General features: G+C 37.3%; 1 protein-coding gene across 5 annotated transcripts in view; it reads left to right on the top strand.

The window, feature by feature from the left end:
- Positions 1 to 19626, top strand: part of LOC143239991 (adenosylhomocysteinase-like 1) — a 61101-nt gene that overhangs the window by 10746 nt on the left and 30729 nt on the right. For 3 of the 5 annotated variants that reach the window (XM_076481727.1, XM_076481729.1, XM_076481728.1), the window contains exon 2: positions 18648 to 18735. In XM_076481727.1, coding sequence (XP_076337842.1) covers positions 18648 to 18735 — 88 coding nt within the window. Of the gene's footprint in view, positions 1 to 11847; positions 12317 to 18647; positions 18736 to 19223; positions 19353 to 19626 lie in introns of those variants that run through there. The other 2 variants (XM_076481726.1, XM_076481730.1) reach the window with 2 other exon arrangements.

Raw genomic sequence — 19626 nt, 5'->3', positions numbered from 1 at the left:
GAAATAAAATGTTCTTTATTTTTTGTTTGAAAAATCACAACTTTTCAAAACTGTTCTTGCTATCGTTGTTTTTTAGCTCAATGCCACAGAATGAGCTATCTACGCTCTGACCTTAACAGGGAATCGAACCCAGGATTTTAACGTTATAATATTCAAAATCAATCTCTTTTGATAAATTGGCTCATCGACATCTACGCCCAGAACTTGAAGCCAGAGTTAATTTTTAAAGTACTTTCATTGCAGATTCTGCGTGAAATCCAAACTGGACTGCATTAATGTGCTTGGTATTGACATGCGATTCGAAAATAACATCTAAAAATTTTAGCCCCTAAACAAAAAACTGACATCATCAATGCAGCATCATAGGTGTATGAGAGATCATTTCCACCTTACCAAGACAGTTTCAGTAATTGTGTGCTATAATGTGGTACTTTCGGACCAGTTGTTGTAATGACAGCTGCAGTGACTCGACTCGGACAGACTATCCTACTCAAGCACTCAATTTTAAACCCACAAATCTCGTATTAATTTAAACGTAATACACTAAACCAGTTGTTAAATTTTACAAATGCCTTATTAACTCGGACGTATAATAAATAAGCTTAGTATTCCGAAAATTGTTTGATGTCGAAATCTAAGTAACACTGACCACGAGTTAACTAAAGAGAGATGAGCTGTACCTATATAATAGTGAAAAGTAGCAAACATATTGTTGGTTTGAACGTGCTTTATACTACTGAGAAAAATTTATATAATGGATAGTTGAAACGAATAAAAAGTGTCATTGGCCACTATTCAGTTTCTCATGTTATATAGCCACACAATAGCAGATTAATACTAAATCAACTTAGTATTCCGAAAATCGTTTAATTTTGGAAGTCTAAGTTGAAGAGAGATCCACTTCAATCTACACTTTGATCAACGTGTGATTGAATTAAAATATTTTCTTTGTTTTTGTTCTCTGTAGAAAGTATCACAAGTCTCCTGGCTAGGTCTTCTAAACATGTTTTGATTTCTATGGTTGGAATGTACCTAGGTGCTATAGCGAAGTTGAGTCCTTTGTTAAGTAGATGTATCTCGTCTGTGTTTAAATATTGTAATCATTTTTCCTAGTGTAGTATGTTGTTTAAAAGTGATTTTTTCTCGCACACTGTTTCATTCACCATGATGTCTGTCGTCAGTATTTACATTTACGAAACAAATGTTTCGAATTTTTTCTTTTTTTTTCTGGCCATGTAGTGTTGTTAGGCGCGACCATGATGGATGTAGGAATCTCAGCCTGATGTGTATTGTTTAAAAAAGTGTAAATTGTGAAGAAAGACATAAGATTGTAACGTGAAAGTTCGGCTTATGTTGTATTATTTATGTTTTATAGTGACTTAAGTGTTAATTGTTTAAACCTCAAATATTTTACCGTCGTTTTTAATACCGTTCATTGATAATTTGGTTCACATATTACATCATGTTACATTGAAATGAACTCATAAAAAATATTCTGTGAAATAATTTCTGGAGACTACGGAAAGGGACCAAGCAGTAAATAGTAGGATTAACTCCTGTATTGATAGCCATCAATACAGGAGTAACCTTGCTAACTATTGATTGGTTTTACTATAGATGGCCAGAAATAATTTGTTAGATGAATTCCAGTCTCTATGGCCAACTTGGGGATGATTAAAATTCCACCAAATTAAAAATATTGCACTTTAATTACAATAATGATATTTAAATGTATTTTTACGAATTTATAAAAATAAAACAGTTGTCAAGAATACGTTTAGAGGATTAACTGTAGCTACTTTTAAAGAAAATGAACGCGTCTAGATTTCTCTGTGGGTATATGTTGATGCTAATCTGAATACAGCGTTGAAGCTTGTTTTGTCTTAGCCATTTTCTCAGCTTGTTTAAGCTGCAGAAAGAACGGTTCCTGCAGCTGAAAGAACAAACAATTACAGCAGTCAAATCAGCACTACCATCAGGCATCCAGATAATTTTTTTTTAACCGTGCCTTAGTCTTCTGTAAACATTTTCCATAATCACTCTTTGTGGGGTGAGAGAGGACCTCATCATAAATAATTTTCAAATACTTAAATAATAATAAGCTTTTACTTTGAAAACAAAAACACAATCAATTTTTCCTTTTATTATTCAATAAATGGATATTGAATATTACAAATTGTTTCATTTTTTTACCTCATTTAACATAAACTAGTCAATTATTAAAGTTACTGAGAACATGAACATGTGTCGGCGCCAATATTTACAAAATATTTGGGGTCCGTGAAGATCCCAAACTACTAACGCAGGGTTAAATGTCGTGACAGATGTTTATTTTCCACAAGTAATGCACAACATTTTTATCGTGAACTTCTTGCTTTCTCGTAACGTACCTGAAACTCTAATCAGCCCATATAGCATCAGCTACAACCTCTCCTCGAACGCCAATAACTGAATCATTTTGAAGAAAGCACATAGGTTGATAAGGGAAATCACTTAATGATGGAGTCGGTGGTCTATTTGTTAAGTCGTAGTGTCAACAAAGTTTTCGAGTGTTTGACTTTCTGGCTTATTATCAAGAATGCCACATACTAGAATTCTTCGTTAAGGGAACTATGACCGCTATAGAAATACTTTTCTTTACTTAGTTCTTGTATCTCTCAAACATGTTATCGTCAACACTTTAAACTCAGGAACTGACGACAGGTTTAGGTTATCTTTTTGCAAAACTTTGCTGGGATTAGATGCTGGACACAAAACTTCATATAAAATTGTAATGCTAACAAGAAAACTAAATTTCTTCATTTCCACCAAGGTACTTCCTGCTAACGATGCTAAATCTGCGCCACCATTGTGTAGGTGATCACAGACCATCATAATACGACAGGAACAGTTTTATATTTCTGAGCCAACGCATTTCAACTGATTCTGGATTTTTATTTTAGTTCATGTTCTTTCAATGGCTTCTGAACATCATGCAATATAATTTCACGTTTTGTCTTTGAGGACATGAAGAACCGTCTTCACAGACACGATTTTATGCCTATCGCTGGTTAAGGCTAAAGATAAAAGATGGGCTCTACACTGTGCATAAGAGGTTCTCTTCCTGCTTTCTCAGAAAGTTGCTTACACGCACCAGTTATTTTTCTTGAAAATTAGCGTCACCATCGAAAGCGCAAAAAATTATTTTCTTGTAATACAGCTTTCTTTTCACCAGCTCTCATTCAAGTGATCTCGTAATGATTTTGGAATCAGTGCTTCCTATATCAGTAATGCTCAATAATTTTTCTTTTACTTCACTGCATTCATTCATATAGCGAATCATTTGACAGCTAACTCCAAGTTGTTGATATCTGACGATTCGTCAGCCATTATAGAGTAATATTTGTTATTTAATTCTTAAGCGTCACAGTCATCTAGAACTTTGAAAATGTCAGTCAGCAAATCGCAAGCTGTATCTTTGCTTACATATGTCTAACGGTCACTCTGATTTTTCACTCATTCCTTCAGAGAATAGTATAAGAAAAATCAAATGTTCGTAATTCATGGGATTTCTTCTTTTGCTAAGAAGTAAACGCTTCTCATAAACGCAGATATTGAGTCGACTGTTGAACAAGTAAAGTATGAACGGGTCTTCTAAAATTCTCTTCGGGAAACTTGTACATTGTTTGAGCATCAACAGGTTTCACGGATTTATAATGTTTGTTGTGACTCTTGGTATTTCCAGTCGGTTTTCAAATGTTGGTAAACGTAGTTATTAATAAAAACTTATTTGTTTTATATAATGCATATACATTTTTTAATATTAGTAATACGTATAAAACAAACCGCCATTCATATTTCTTCTGCTATTTAACCAAAGTCGATGAAGAGAGTTAGGAAGTTCTAGCAGCAAGGCTGCTTAACTTTAATTTTAGCACCACTACAAACTACCTGTAGTCTAGGTTTCTTTGTAACAAACTAGAATTGATTTCTGTGACAAATCTCACCACGAAGAAGCTTAACATCACAAAATTTAATTGCAACGGCAAATAACGCAAAATGCAAATAGTTTCTACATGAAATTATAAAGTATAACCACTTCTCTAGAACCATCCAAATGTCTGATAGTGTTTACACACTTAAGTAATTTGAAGAATGTTTGGTAATAAGTCTATGTTTATGATGTACAATTTAATTTTAATTCTAGATTCTTTGATACAAGCCCTTTCTTCGACAAGTCCCCTCGGTGTGGATTCCTGTACGTGGTGAGGGGATCTCCCAGGGAAGGTTCTGTTCTATCTGGTTACCTTCTCTGGGATCTAAACATCCACCCACATGTTTGCCGTGCGTGGCGACCCGTGAAGGGGAGGAGAGGATCCTGGTGGTTGAGGGGTCCAACCCTAACACACCACTTTGGCCTTGAATTCCTGTAGACGGGCGGCCTTTGGGTGGCCCCCCTTGGGTCAGTCGGCTGGTCCACTTGGGCTAGAGTCAACCAAGTACCAGTGTTGGAAGTTCTCAACGGGTGTTGTGGACATTGTGCCTGATGCTGGTGTTTGGGTATATTGCTCACGAAACCCTGGCGTTGCTGCATTGTCCTTGCGTGACTTTGTAGTGCGTCCCCTTGTAGGGCTCCATGGTGGGTGGGGTCAGTGGGTACCGAAATTTTTCCTTTTTCCTATGGATCCTCTAAAAAATTTAAATAAAATTTTAAAAAAACAGCCTATGGGTAAGCGACCACGACTTGAATACTCAGAACAGCAATCTTCAACATCAGTAACACACGTACCTCATTTTCTTATATTACATTCTCTTTCGGAAAAACCTTTAGGGCAAATGTCCCCTTTTTTTATTCAAAAGGGACTAGAGGGACTTGCTGGCTCTCCAAAGTCAGTAAAGAAACTTCGATCTGGTGACATATTGGTTGAAACATCCACATCCCAACACAGTGAACTCCTCTTGAATTCAAAGGCAATTGGGGATATACCTATTGAGGTTACACTCCATGTTACCTTGAATTCTTCACGAGGAGTTATTGTTGAAAGGGATTTGAAGAACGTTCTCGAGTCAGAGATTCTCGCTGATCTCTCCACTCAAGGAGTTTCTGCAGTGAGGCGCATCTCCACTCGCAAAGATGTAGTTACACTGCCAACAAATACCCTCGTTTTAACATTTACTTCACCACGTGCACCTGCCACCATCAAGGCAGGTTATCTCATTTGCAGGGTTCGGCCATACATACCAAACCCTCTTCGATGTTTCCAATGTCAGAGATTCGGCCACTCAAAGACATCTTGTCGTGGTTCCCTGACATGTGCTCGTTGTGGAGGCAAGGACCACGATGCCTATGACTGTGACATGAACCCACATTGCGTAAACTGCAATGGTTCTCACCCCTCTTACTTTCATTCTTGCCCAAAATGGTTGGAGGAAAAAGAGGTGCAGCGTTTGAAAATGACACATAACATTAGTTATCCTGAGGCTCGGAAATTGCTGTCCACAACTCCATCTCGGACATATGCTGCTGTACTTCATTCCACAACTACAGTGGGAATGCAGACAGATCTCTCTGTGCCTCCAAGAGAATCGTTTTCAAAACAAATGAAAAGCCTTTTGACCTTCGTGGTTAAAAAGGTTGATGAATCGACTTCCACACCCATCTCTGTTCCTCCCATACCTTCCAACAAACCTCAAGATCCACGTCCTTCAGTTTCAAATACAGGCATTTCTTCTGATACATCTTTTTCTCCCACCACAAGAGACAAAACAATTATTCGTTCGCGTCCTCAGTCACTGGATTCCCCTTCTAATAACAAAAACCTGCCCACTCGACCCAGAGCAAGATCCATGGAGGTTGATAGACCTCCTCCGACTAAAGACAGTAAAGAAAAAAGACGTGGTCGTAAACCGAAGGGTTCTCCAGCCACTTCACCTACCCGTTTTTAAAAATGGCCACCTTGATACAATGGAACTGTCGAGGTTTACGTTCTAATCTGGATGATATCAAAACGCTGATTGCTTCCTACCATCCTGTTTGTCTTTCTTTACAAGAAACATTTTTCAAAACTGCTGATACTGTCTCCATTCGGCAGTTTTCTCTGTACAGAAATGACAGGTTGTGTGATGGTCGAGTACATGGAGGGGTGGCACTGTTGGTTGATCAACACGTGCCCACCCTGTCTTTGTCACTCAACACACCCTTGGAGGCTGTAGCCATCCGTGTTTCCTTGGGTCATACCATCACTGTTTGTTCTCTGTACCTGTCCCCTGGAGAGACATACGATCAATCAGATCTTGATGCTCTCGTTGAACAATTGCCATCTCCATTTCTAATCCTAGGGGATTTTAATGGACATCATCCCCTCTGGGGAAGTGCTATTATTGATGGGAGGGGCCGATCTGTAGAGCGGATGCTCTCTGATCACAATCTTTCTCTTTTCAATACTGGTTCTTCCACTTACTTTCATGCACCTAGTCAGTTCTTTACCGCTATTGATCTCTCAGTTTGCTCCCCTTCATTATTCTCCCATTTTTCATGGAGGGTTGACAGTAATCTACTAGGCAGTGATCATTTTCCGATCCTTTTGAGAGAGACTGGCCGTGGTCGATGCCACTCTACCCGCGTGCCCCGGTGGAAGCTGGATCAGGCAGACTGGTCCACTTTCACTGCTCTCGCAGAACTTCATCCTGCCATCGTAAATCAGCCATCAATAGACGACTGTGTAGCAGCGGTAACTGACTGTATTACACATGCAGCTGCTCAGTGTATTCCTAAAGCCTCGACACGTTTTCCACGATATTCTCGTCCGTGGTGGAATCCTGCCTGCCACTTAGCACGGAAGGCTCAAAAGCGGGCCTGGGATACTTTTCGTAGATATCCCACACTTTCAAACCGGGTTGCTTTCCAACGGGCCCGTGCACATGCTAGGTGGGTAAGACGTCAAAGCCAGAAGGAATCTTGGATTAAGTTCACAACCAGCATATCTTCTACCACCAGTTCCAAGATCATATGGAACAGGATTCAAAAGGTTAATGGACACTACAATTCTATCCCCCTCTCGATCTTACTCTTTGATGGTCAGGAGGTGACTGATGTTCGGAACATCGCTAACACTCCAGGTGAAAGCTTTTGCTAGGTATCTAGCACTTCTGCTTGTTCCTCCACCTTCCTGGCCATCAAGACTCGGGCAGAGCGATCACCTCTTTCCTTTCGAACTGACTGTTTCTTTGACTATAATTGTCCCTTTACCCTGGTGGAACTAAAAAATGGCCCTTCATCGGTCTGCCAGTACGTCTGTTGGACCTGATGATATTCATTATGACATGCTGCACCATCTATCTCCTGCTTCTTTTGATGTCCTTCTGATTGTTTTCAACCGGATCTGGCAGGAGAATGTTTTTCCTGATGCCTGGCGCCAGGCTATTATTTTACCTTTCTCTAAGCCAGGGAAAGATCCCAAGATTCCTTCAAACTACCGTCCAATTGCTTTGACGAGCTGTCTCTGTAAGACATTAGAAAAGATGGTTAATGCTCATCTTGTTTGGTTCCTTGAATCAAACAACCTCCTCTCGCCCACCCAGTGTGAGTTCCGTCGACAGCACTCCACCACAGACCACCTAATTCGTCTTCAAACATCTATCAGAGAAGCCTTTCTCAACCGCCAACATCTTGTATCAATATTCTTTGACATAGAGAAGGCTTACGATACAACATGGAGGTATGGTGTTTTGCGAGACCTCCATACATATGGGTTACGTGGCCATCTACCCATGTTTATTAAAAAATTTTAATGGACAGGAGATTCCAAGTTCGTGTGGGTTCGACACTTTCCCGTTCTTTTGTACAGGAACTTGGAGTCCCTCAAGGCTGTGTATTGAGTGTTACACTCTTCAGTATAAAGATAAATGCCATCACTGAACAACTCCCTCTCACTGTTGCGAATGGGCTGTATGTCGACGACTTTCACATCTCATGTCAGTCGTCAAACATGAGATATATATTGAGCGGCAACTACAAACCGCCCTCAATTGTGTACGGAGGTGGACTCTGGCGAACGGCTTTAATTTCTCTCTCTCCAAAACTGTATGCATGCACTTTTGCCGTCGACGGGGTATTCACCCTGATCCTGAACTTCATATCGGTGAAGTTTTGCTGCCAATGATCCCGGAAACCAAGTTCTTGGGGCTTATCTTTGATCGTAAACTGACCTTTATACCACACTTAAAGCAGCTTTGGGTCAAATGCAAGAGAGCACTGAACATCCTTCGTGTTCTCTCTTCTACCAGTTGGGGGGCAGATCGCTGTTCAATGTTAAAGGTATATCGTGCTCTTATTAGATCGAAACTCGATTATGGATCAATGGTCTATGGCTCTGCCAGATCCTCGGCCTTAAAGATGCTGGACCCCATTCATCACCAAGGACTTCGACTCTGCACTGGGGCTTTCCGTACCTCTCCAGTTCAAAGTATATACATTGAATCTCATGAACCTTCTCTACACCTTTGCCGTTTGCGACTAACTTTACAATATACTTCGAAACTTCATTCCTTACCAAAGCATCCCACCTGGAAATGTGTTTTCCTTCCTCGGTGGGCAGTACTTTTTTCAGAACAGACGATCTGTCATTGCTCCGTTTGGCCTTCGCATCCGAGCGCAATTGGATGAATTGGGTCTGTCCTTGGATAACATTGCAGATTCCACAGGTTGGCCCATCCCACCATGGCTTATTACAGCCCCCAAATGTGACCTTTCTTTCAGTCACCTAAAAAAGGCAGATACTCCAGATTGGAAGTACCGTCTTTTATTCAATGAATATCTTTCAAACAATCATTCAGTTCCCATTTATACAGATGGTTCCAAATCAGGTAATTCAGTGGGCTCTGCTATGGTTTGCTATGGGTCAGTAGTTGCGCACAAAATCCCTCTACAGCTTCTGTGTTCACTGCTGAACTGTATGCCATATCTCTTGCCCTGGATCATATTGCAGCTGAGCAGTACTCCAACTGCACTATTTATACTGATTCGCTTAGTTCTATACTTGCCTTGGAATCGCTACACGTTAGCTCACATCCTATTCTCGCTGATATTCGAAACCGACTGGCCCATTTCTCATTAGCAGCTACTTCAATCCAGTTTTTTCAGGATACCAGGCCATGTTGGTATTCGCGGGAACGAGCTTGCAGACATGGCAGCTAAATATGTCTGCTTCAGCACCATCACTTCTATGCCTATTCCGTACATGGACTATGGTGTTGTCTTCAAGGCTCGGCCCCGTGCCAGCTGGCAGTCCACTTGGAGTGAGCAACGTGACAACAAACTTTTTCAAATCAAACCCAAAATTGGACTTTGGCCATCTAGCTTCCGTAAAGTTCGGAAGGAGGAAGTTGTTCTCACTAGGCTACGCATTGGTCACAGTTTTTTAACTCATCATTTTCTTTTATCTGGAACTGATGCACCAATGTGTAGTTTGTGTAACACTCAAATCACTATCAGCCACGTTTTACTTTCTTGCCATCGTTACAATTCTCAACGACGGCAATATTTTAAACATATTTTTTCCCAAGGTCAGTCTGTAACATTGGACAGAGTTATTGGTGAATGTGACTCTGTCCACCTTGATAATGTTTTTAATTTTTTAATGGCCATTAATCTTTTTAATCTCATTTAAGTGTTGCATATTTATTCATTACACCTTTTTAATTGTGGTTCCTTTTATACAGTTTTAATCTCTCTCCTTCAATTTGACATTGGACAATGGCCAGAACATTAAATAACTCGACACCAGGACTGGAAAGACCAACTTCAGGTGACTGACGGTGGTTTTTATACTTACCTGTTAGTCTTCCTGGCGGGTTATGATCATTACCATTCTGCTACAGGTAGTTCTTTACAACTTTGTTGACTGGATGTCAACATTGGTTTTTACACCATTTTCTGTTTTAATTGCTCTTTTGTTTTTACCTTCATTTACTTTTACAAATTTTACTCCATTTACTTGACTTTATCTTTTTACTGGACATTTGGCTACTCATTGTTACAATTTTGCTATGTATCTTTTAAAACTTCTATTCTTTTACATTTTGATACTGGTTGCTATGACACATAACCCGGAACCAGGACTGGAAAGACCAACTTCAGGTGACTGACGGTGGTTCTTGAACTTACCTGTTAGTCCTCCTGGCGGGTTATGATCATTACCTTTTTGTTAGAGTAAATACCTTACAACTTCTTATACTCTGCCTTCTATCTTAACATTGTAGACTAGGTGTCAACATTGGTTTTATACTTTTGTGTTTTACCTTCATTTCCATTTATGTCTATTACTACATTTATTTATTTTATTTTATTTTTGTTACATTTTTACCGAATGTCTGGCGCAGATAGCCTCGCTGCTTTGTGCCATAAAACACTAAATCAATCAATCAATCATCGACAAGTCAACGGTGTGTTCTATGAAATGATAGTAAATTTTGACTCTTATATCACGACTTCATTCGGCTGTTAACGCCTTTCTGTAAAAACAGAAAGAATAACGTGTATAAGGAAAAAACAAAAGAAACGCAAAATAGTTAAACGTTTTCACTGGGAATTTTTTGCACGTAAAAACATCCCTCTGTATTCTCCTAAATTCAACACTGGCTCAGAATTTGGTACGACTAAGTCCTGGAGATGATTTGCGCGATAAACAAAGTAACAAACTTAATGACTTACTTGCTCATGCTATATTATCATTAAAAGACATTAATGTAGCCTTTTCTCTCCTGTCCAGTTTAAGGTGCCGGGTGACTGAATCAGAGGTAAATTAACGAACTTGCATCTATAACACCCATGATTCGACTTTCCGTAGGGGACAAAGCGTGTATAACTCATTATGTAGCTTTGGTTTGTAGTCTATTATTTTGTGGCCTTATAATTAAGATTTTAGGTGATTCCTTGTCTGGACAATTCTTAAATGTATATATTGATTCGTTTATTATATTCTGTGTTTCGGATGCTTTCTGTCAGACATTAAATTGCAAAACCATCGTGAGTGAAACTTTGTTGTTTTTCTTAGCATGTATTTAAGCTATTAAATTTTATAGGAAAATACGAGATGCTTGTAATTTGGTACCACACATTGGGAAGAATTTTAAATAGTTGATGGGAATAGGAGAATTTCATATTTTCCTGACATCACGTTAAACTGTATTCGAAATAAGCTTTGTTTGAAATCAAAATCGGGTATCTCTTCGTGCTGGCTTGGCATGGCCAGATGGTTACGGAACTCGAGTCGTAATCCAAGGGTCGCAGGTTCGAATCTTCGTCACATCAAACATGCTCGCTCTTTCAGCCGTGGAAGCGTTATAATATGACGGTTAGTCCCACAATTCGTTTGTAAAAGAGTAGCCCAAGAGTTGGCGGTGGGTGGTGATGACTAGCTGTCTTCCCTTTAGTCTTACACTGCTAAATTAGGGACGGCTAGCGCAGATAGCTTTCGCGTAGGTTTGCGCGAAATTCAAAACAAAACAAAAACTCTGCTTGTTCGTGTGTTTGCTTTAAACCATGATATAACTGTGAAATGGATTCTTAGAAACTATTTAATTTCATCCATGTACTTTCGTACGATGTTTCATCACTGAACATGAGCGTTACAAATGCATAAAAAAATACAATGGTTTACGTTAGCAAGGCTTCATCCATTTCCTTGCACACAAGAGTAAACACTGACTTGGTGCGTGGGAGAGTAGAGGTATAGTTATGATTGCTCCCCAAACAAGTTACAAATACCGTAGAATCTAAACTTTCCAGAATAAATTCCCCTTCTAAAATAAAACAACAACAAAACCCATAAATTATTTCAAACATGTGACCATAGGCTACAGCTTTTGTTTTTTTTTAGATTTGGTTGAAAGAGCACAGCTAAACAGGTTGGAGAGTTGTATAGCAGTATGTTAGTGCGTTAATTGGTAGCTTGAGGCTTCACATCATAGCTTCCAATGAGCACGTGACTCGAACATTTTTTCTGAAATTCTATTTCTTAGGCGGCTCTAAAGATATTCATACAGGTAACTTTTGTCACTATCCACACGTTTCAAGCCCAAACACGTAATCATGCTGAGTGTTAGGCGGGTTTTTGCAGGCCAGCACTACTGCCAGATGCCAGGTGTGACCTCCTGGAAGGATGGGAAAAACTCGAAATGGGAAACTGTAGAGATCAAAAGCTTTACCTTTCATCAAAATCAAAGTAATGGAAATCAGAAAAGCCTTCCAGAAAATCAAAAGGAAATTCAGAACGCAGAACATCGACAGATAACATTAAAAAACTTGGAAGACGATATGTGTTTAGCCTGTTTAGTCGTAAGTATGAGAAGCAAGATTGTAAAACTTGTTATCAATCATAACAGTCTACGAAGAACAAGCTTTTAAAACACTTATCAAACATCTTTCTATGAGGGCATGGTCATGTGGTTAGGGCGCTTGATTCGTAATCTGAGAGTCGCGGGTTCGATTCCACGCCATACCAATCATTCTCGCCCTTTTATTCGTGCGGACGTTATAATGTGATGGTCAACCCAACTATTCGTTGGTGAAACAGTAGCTTAAGAGTTTGCGGTGGATGATGATAAGTAGCTGCTTGCCGTCTAGTCTTACACTGCTAAATTAGGGACGAATGGCGCAGATAACCCTTATGTAACTTAGCGAGAGATTTAAAACAATTAAAAAAATTTCTATAAAGAACAATCTTTTAAAAAGTATCAAACATATCTGTCTACGAAATACAAGATTTTGAAACATCGGTCATATCGATCTACACTTCTTAACAGACGTGGTCTGGGATATTTCAGTACTAAAACTAAGAAAATATTAAACTTCATACTGTAAGTTTTCCAGGTGTGGTAATTATTGTGAGTAAAAAAGTTTTTAACTAACATGACTTTAAATTATATGGTGGATAATTACTATATGGAACCGAAAGAAAAACTGTATCTAACTAACTTCACGTGTACACAAATAGGTTATTTAGAGTTGTTATGAAACTGAGTTATTTCCGTGAAGCAACCTATTTGTCGTGCGAATTCTGTTCATTCATGGCAAGTTGTTTACACTGGGTGTTGTGGTAAACAGTAGCATAAATATACTCATTACCATGCAGTTTGTGGGCCACGCCGACAGTATATAACAAGTCGGTACTTTAAGTATTATTGAAACCTTTATAGAGTTTGAGTAAAGTTTTAAAAATAATTAAAGCAAATATGATTTTAATGAAATGAAGAAGACTTCATGTATGGTTTCCTTGGGTAGAGAACTGTATTGTTGTGCTTCATATTCTTGGGCTATGGGTGCATAATTATATAAGAGTATTTATTAAATTAATTCCTCTGTTTGATTAAAATTTACTAAGAGCTGGAGATGTGTTCACTAATTGTATTTTCTTTAGTTATTAGTTCAAAATTAGTAAATATAACATTGTGCAGCCTTATGTCAATATCTGAAACAAACCAATCACTCGCGGTACAATATGCATGAAATAATTTCTCTGTAATACCCATTTATTATTATTTTTATTGTTGTTGCTTTTTTAATTGAGCCCATAACATTCCCTTTATCAACGGCACCAAAACTGAATCTGTATAAGAAAATTTATTTCGAAGCTGTAGTGCAGACGTTATCGGATTTGATGTATGTGTATGTTATGTTATTACACAGTTGAATCAGTGTAATACGAAGGTTTTAGTGACAAGGTAGAGAATCAGTAAGGGTAAGAGCGAAAGAAAAATACATTAGAATCAGATGAAAAGTATGAACAAAATTCAGATAAGATATAGAGCTAGAAAAGTACGGTGTACATCTTCATCGTAATGAAAAAGATTTGTAAAGAATATAATAAGTATTTATAGAACCCTTAAATTTAATATTTTTAATACTAAACTAAGTAATATGCGTACCTGCATTAACAAACTACACCCTGTGGCTCAATGGTAAAAGTCTCAGTTTTGTAAAACCAAAATCCGTGGCTCAATCAACTTAGTGTGAGCAACACGAATAAACCTTTGTGTAGTTTTGCAGTAAAGAAAACAAACAGTGTTGACCGAAACTATATATACTTCTTTGCGCGTGAAAAAACCTAACAGATAACTTGTCACACTGGTGGTTCAAGAAAATTATAAATACAATTTAAGATGAAAATTATTCTGTAGCGTAACCAGAAACTTTAAAACTGTTGATCTAAAGCTGGCAGCATAGTGTTGTACCATAGCCGTAAAAAATATCGATAAAAGATACATAACGTTTTTTTTTCAGAACAAGATAGTCAATGAAAAAGTAAATGTATTATTAGAGTTCTTCTGTATTATGCAGAAAAAAATCCTTCGGGAAACTTAAAACTTCTAAAATGAAAAAGTACGTACGTCAAAACTCACATTTTTGATAAAAAAAAATTGCAGTTTGTTTTTCTCTAAAGAAAAAGTAAAATTGTTTCAAGAAGGGTATTAAGTAAACCTTAAAGGGTTGACCCGTTATTCTCCTTTTTTTCAAAGATACTAGAACAAGACTTTTCAATCATGCTAAAGTGTACGGCCGTCGTTCTCAAAGCTTAAAGTTTAAGTTTGTGGAACGACCCAAGTATCTACAATTGTAAAACATTTAGAGGAACAACGATACATCCTTCACGTTTTATGTTTTCCGGTAATAACGGATACATTCATTTTAGGAGTTCACTTCGTACAAATCCATTGAAAATTTGCTTGTTCAGGTATATTGTTTGTTACTTACTTTGTATAAAATCATTTGAACCACAAAAGTGCAAGATAACAAGACAACGGTCAACTTACCATGATTGAAATATAAGTATGACCTTGTTGGGAAAAAATAGTTCAGCCATACTTTGTAAGCTCATCATAGCTCGAAGAACTTCTGATGTTTTATAAAGGTTAAACTTGAATTCCACGAGAAAATACTTTTTTTATAAACGACAATAGTAATTCGTATATTATATACTTACAATACAAGTTGTACTTTTTTGTACGTTCCTCGACACGATTTGAACGATTCTAATTTAAAATGTTACACGCTAGGTGTTTTTATCACGCACGCACACACACATAACCGTATTTAAATGTGTGAGAAATGTTCATTTAGTTACTGTTGAACTAAATATTAGTCAGGGTGATAGATCACATCGTTTTGTAATTTCCACCAACTACTGTCGTAATTACAGGATATTAAAGTTTTTAATATGGAAAATGTTTATGGCTCAACTTTTATTATAACCTAATATTATAATAGAAAGTCTCGGAAAATTACTGAGGATATAGTGATTTTCTAGTCTATATTTTAATGGAGAAAATGGTAGAAACCTAATATTGACTGTTCTTACTCTTTATGACTGAAATAACCAAAAAACCAGCAATCTCTCTCTTTTTTTTTTTTTTAATGTTAATTTTGGAGCGTTTAGTTTCCATTTCCTGGCATGCCTGATACGAAGTGATTGATTTTTAAGTCACGTACTAACTGAATACTTACCATTTTATGTGCAAATTAATAAAGGAACAACAATAATAATATATCAGCACAATAATGCTCAAATGATTAAAGAATTAACAAAATGCTCGTCGTGCTTAAAGGACTGAATAAATTAGATCCTGTATAAACCTACTCGTCACATCGTAAACAGAGGTCTGAACCTTAGGTTGTTGTATGCTTTGTGGTATATTTCCAACTTAAGCTTGTTGCATTTGAAAATGAAATAGGTATTGTCTCATATAAACGTTCCGGATTTAGCAAATTTCTTTCGTTATGTCTGTAGGAGACTGCTCATTGTTATAGATTTTTGCGGTTAATGTCCATTGGAATATATATAAAGTTTTTGGTTAAATAAGAGTAGCAAACTTAGTTGAACGTGATACAGGGATGGCCATAACTGTCGGAGATTTTTTTAAGTGTATGAAATTGAATCAATCGCACTTGAAATTATCATGATTGCTGAATTGTGAAGTAAATTATGAAGAAAATACGAGCGTTGTACATAAGTTAACTTTTATTCTTCGGTGAAAATAATTTAAAAATTTTGATCCAGGCCGGACGTTGCCTTGTGTTTAGTATATTTGGGCAGTGAATCGAAGAGTCCAAAGTTTGAGACAGGTTGCAGTTGAACACGCTGTGGAATTTAAGCATGCGTTATAGAAAGTTGCGTCAGTTTCGTTGACTCAAAGTCAGACAAAACCCCGGCATTTACGTGGTGCAGCTGACCGACTACGTTTCATCTAGTCTGTCATTTCAAAATCGACAAATGGTAACACAGACATTATTTTACATAGCTTTGTGCGAAGATCCGAAACAACTTCCAGTTTATCATGACCTGGCTTTATAATCTGTCTAATAATAAGGTTTCTTATAGCTAATAATACTTTTTGTATGATACAGTGTCCAAATTGGACTGCCAAGAAATATGAATTATAATAATCGGTACACTACTTGGAATTTGGTACCGAGTTTCATCTCTGTGTGGATCGCATGTGTTTCGTTATGAACGTTGGTATGCAAATTACTCATATCTCTTGATGCTAAAGAATAACTGCCACATATTGTGTGTCATTCGTGAGTACGAGCTCATTTCACGCTTATATTTGATGTGTAACTAACTGACTCTGAATGAGAGGTTATTTCACTTTAGTGTAGATGTGTAGCTTTACTTGTGAATATAGGAGGGTATTTCATACAAGTGTAGATGTGTAACGCTATTTCTAATTGTTTTATTTCTTAGAAGATTGGGCCCGGCATGGCCAAGCGCGTAAGGCGTGCGACTCGTAATCCGAGGGTCGCGGGTTCGCGCCCGCGTCGCGCTAAACATGCTCGCCCTTTCAGCCGTGGGGGCGTATAATGTGACGGTCAGTCCCACTATTCGTTGGTAAAAGAGTAGCCCAAGAGTTGGCGGTGGGTGGTGATGACTAGCTGCCTTCCCTCTAGTCTTACACTGCTAAATTAGGGACGGCTAGCACAGATAGCCCTCGAGTAGCTTTGTTCGAAATTCCAAAAAAAAAACAAAAACAAACAAAACAACTCTTAGAAGAGAAGAATCTTCCCCACCCCCACATCCTATGTATGTTATACTTATCCCTGATAAGCTCCACATACAATAAACACGAAAGATGACGACATAATGAACTTCGTATATGATACGAATATCTACCAGAAACTTTGACTTAACTCAATGTAGGAAATGCATATTAAAGCATAAATTAATTCTACTCTGATATATATTATTTATTTCAAAGTTTACAAGCTAGAGAATATCCAAGCCAAAGAGTTAGAAAATCTATCTTGAAAGAATAATTTCTGCGAAATCAAGCTTGACCAGCAAAGAGGCAAAAAAAGGTGCAGATGAGGCAGTCAAACATTGGTAAATTCCCTTGTGAGCCAAGCAAAATCAAGTTTATCCATAAAATGAATTCGCAACATGTTCATTGAATATTTACTGATAAAATTCAGTTAAATTAACAACTTTTAATATATTAAAAAGTCGGTACTTTTTGGTTACATAACGTTCTAACAATGACTTTTAATATAGTGTAACTCGGCAATAAAAGTATAACTTAGTATTGTTAGTAGTCAATGCCCTGAAATTTTAAAATGAAGCGTATAGACAAGAACTGTAAAAATATTTGATGATTTCTTATTTTAGTGTCTCAGTTGATTAAAGCCGTTTATTTATTTATTAAAAACGTTGGTGATGTAAAAGAAACTAGCTCAGTTCAGAAACGATTTAACTTTAAATTGAATCGGTATTTTAAATTTCATGATGCATTTTATGCACTTGGCTCTAGCCTAGGTGATCTCACAGTGCTCTTTACTTTAGGCTTGTGTAACTCGGCAATAAAAGTATAACTTAGTATTGTTAGTAGTCAATGCCCTGAAATTTTAAAATGAAGCGTATAGACAAGAACTGTAAAATATTTGATGATTTCTTATTTTAGTGTCTCAGTTGATTAAAGCCGTTTATTTATTTATTAAAAACGTTGGTGATGTAAAAGAAACTAGCTCAGTTCAGAAACGATTTAACTTTAAATTGAATCGGTATTTTAAATTTCATGATGCATTTTATGCACTTGGCTCTAGCCTAGGTGATCTCACAGTGCTCTTTACTTTAGGCTTGTGTAACAGATTTACTGTTATACATTTACTTAAATATATGTTTTTTTAATATAGTTTTAAAATACATGTGACGTATATTGTTGGATGTGTATTGCGAAAGACCCACCTATTTTCTAAATTTGTAAAAAATTCTCGAGACCAAGAATCAACAATATGTGGTTTACAAAATCACTATCATGCTTTCGAACACCGTTGAACGTTCTAGAGTCTTGTTTTAGAAAATTAGTGTAAAAAAGCCATCACAAGATGCCAAATGACAGAATACATTGTTGGTCGCTGTATACTATAAGCCTCGGAAGGTATAACAAACGTTTATTAATCGGAAACCTACATGATTTGACCAGGAATGTTTATAGGTTTTGAGCATTACGAACCGTTTAACTTCAGTGAATTAACTTCGGACGTTAGTACTTCTAAAAGGAGATTAAATAAATTCGTGGGTAAAAAGCTAGGTTATAAGCCGCGTGAGGTCAAGCCAAGCTATCTAGCTGTATGCGAAGAATTTTTGATTATGGAAAAGTGTTCTCTTTTCTCACAGGAAACCAAGTTGACGAGTGGGAAAAAAAACCGCCGCAGGCACAGAAGTCGGTCACTGTCAGCATCATCTACCGATAGTTTCAGCTCTGGTAAGTTTATATGTTGATTCAAAAAGGTCTGTATCGTCGACCAACAGTTACATCTTTAATAAGTTGATATAGTCAGAAAAATCGGTTAGTATCAGCATCGTTTACTAACAAGTAAAGTTGTGGTAAGTTGTTCAGTTGATTCAGCCATTTTTAACATCTTCTATCCAGTTGAAAAATCTTCTACTTAGTTTCCAAATGTCGGTCACTATCAGTGACTTCTAGTGATCGTTACAGATCTGGAACAATGATACAGTTCAAAATTAACTCTTTTTTTTTAATTGCATATGTGGTTTGTACTTTTACGCCCAAGAGTCAGAAACATTACGTTTTAAGTTTAAATAAAACCTATCACTGAGTTTTCCCCCCAGAAAAACACGAAAGACAAAGGCATAATGAGCTACGTATGTGATACGAATATCAAATTAATTCAAACCACATGGCTATATAACTAATATAATGGCAATAGTTTATGCCAACAACTAAGCGATAAGTGGTGTTGGAGGCGATCTGAAGAATTCTACTGCTATTTCCTGGTTTGGAAATAAAAACTAAAAAGAGCGTGAGTCAGCAGTTTGAACAAACATATGCAAATATTACGTTGAGTAGGGTGTGAAGAGGTATGTTTGTGATTCGTTATAACGAAAGTAATTGAATCATTCTTAAACTCGACTAATTCAGAAAATCTAGTCTGGAGGTGTGAATGCACGAACTCTTTATGAGTCTGTATTGGATAGTTTATTATTGTAACACGTTGGGTTATTAGATGAAAGATTTTTATGTAGTCAAGTAGAACAAAAAAATCCATCTCAAAATTATCCTTTTTTCACCGAGCGTATTCTGTATTTGGTTGGTGAACATGACTGACGTTGTAGATTTAAACTACGTTGCATA

This window comes from Tachypleus tridentatus, chromosome 13, assembly GCF_004210375.1.
Source record: "Tachypleus tridentatus isolate NWPU-2018 chromosome 13, ASM421037v1, whole genome shotgun sequence".
In the NCBI taxonomy this organism is placed as follows: domain Eukaryota; kingdom Metazoa; phylum Arthropoda; class Merostomata; order Xiphosura; family Limulidae; genus Tachypleus; species Tachypleus tridentatus.
The sequence above is the reverse complement of the archived record's forward strand: the minus strand, read 5'-3'. Positions and strand labels throughout refer to the sequence as shown.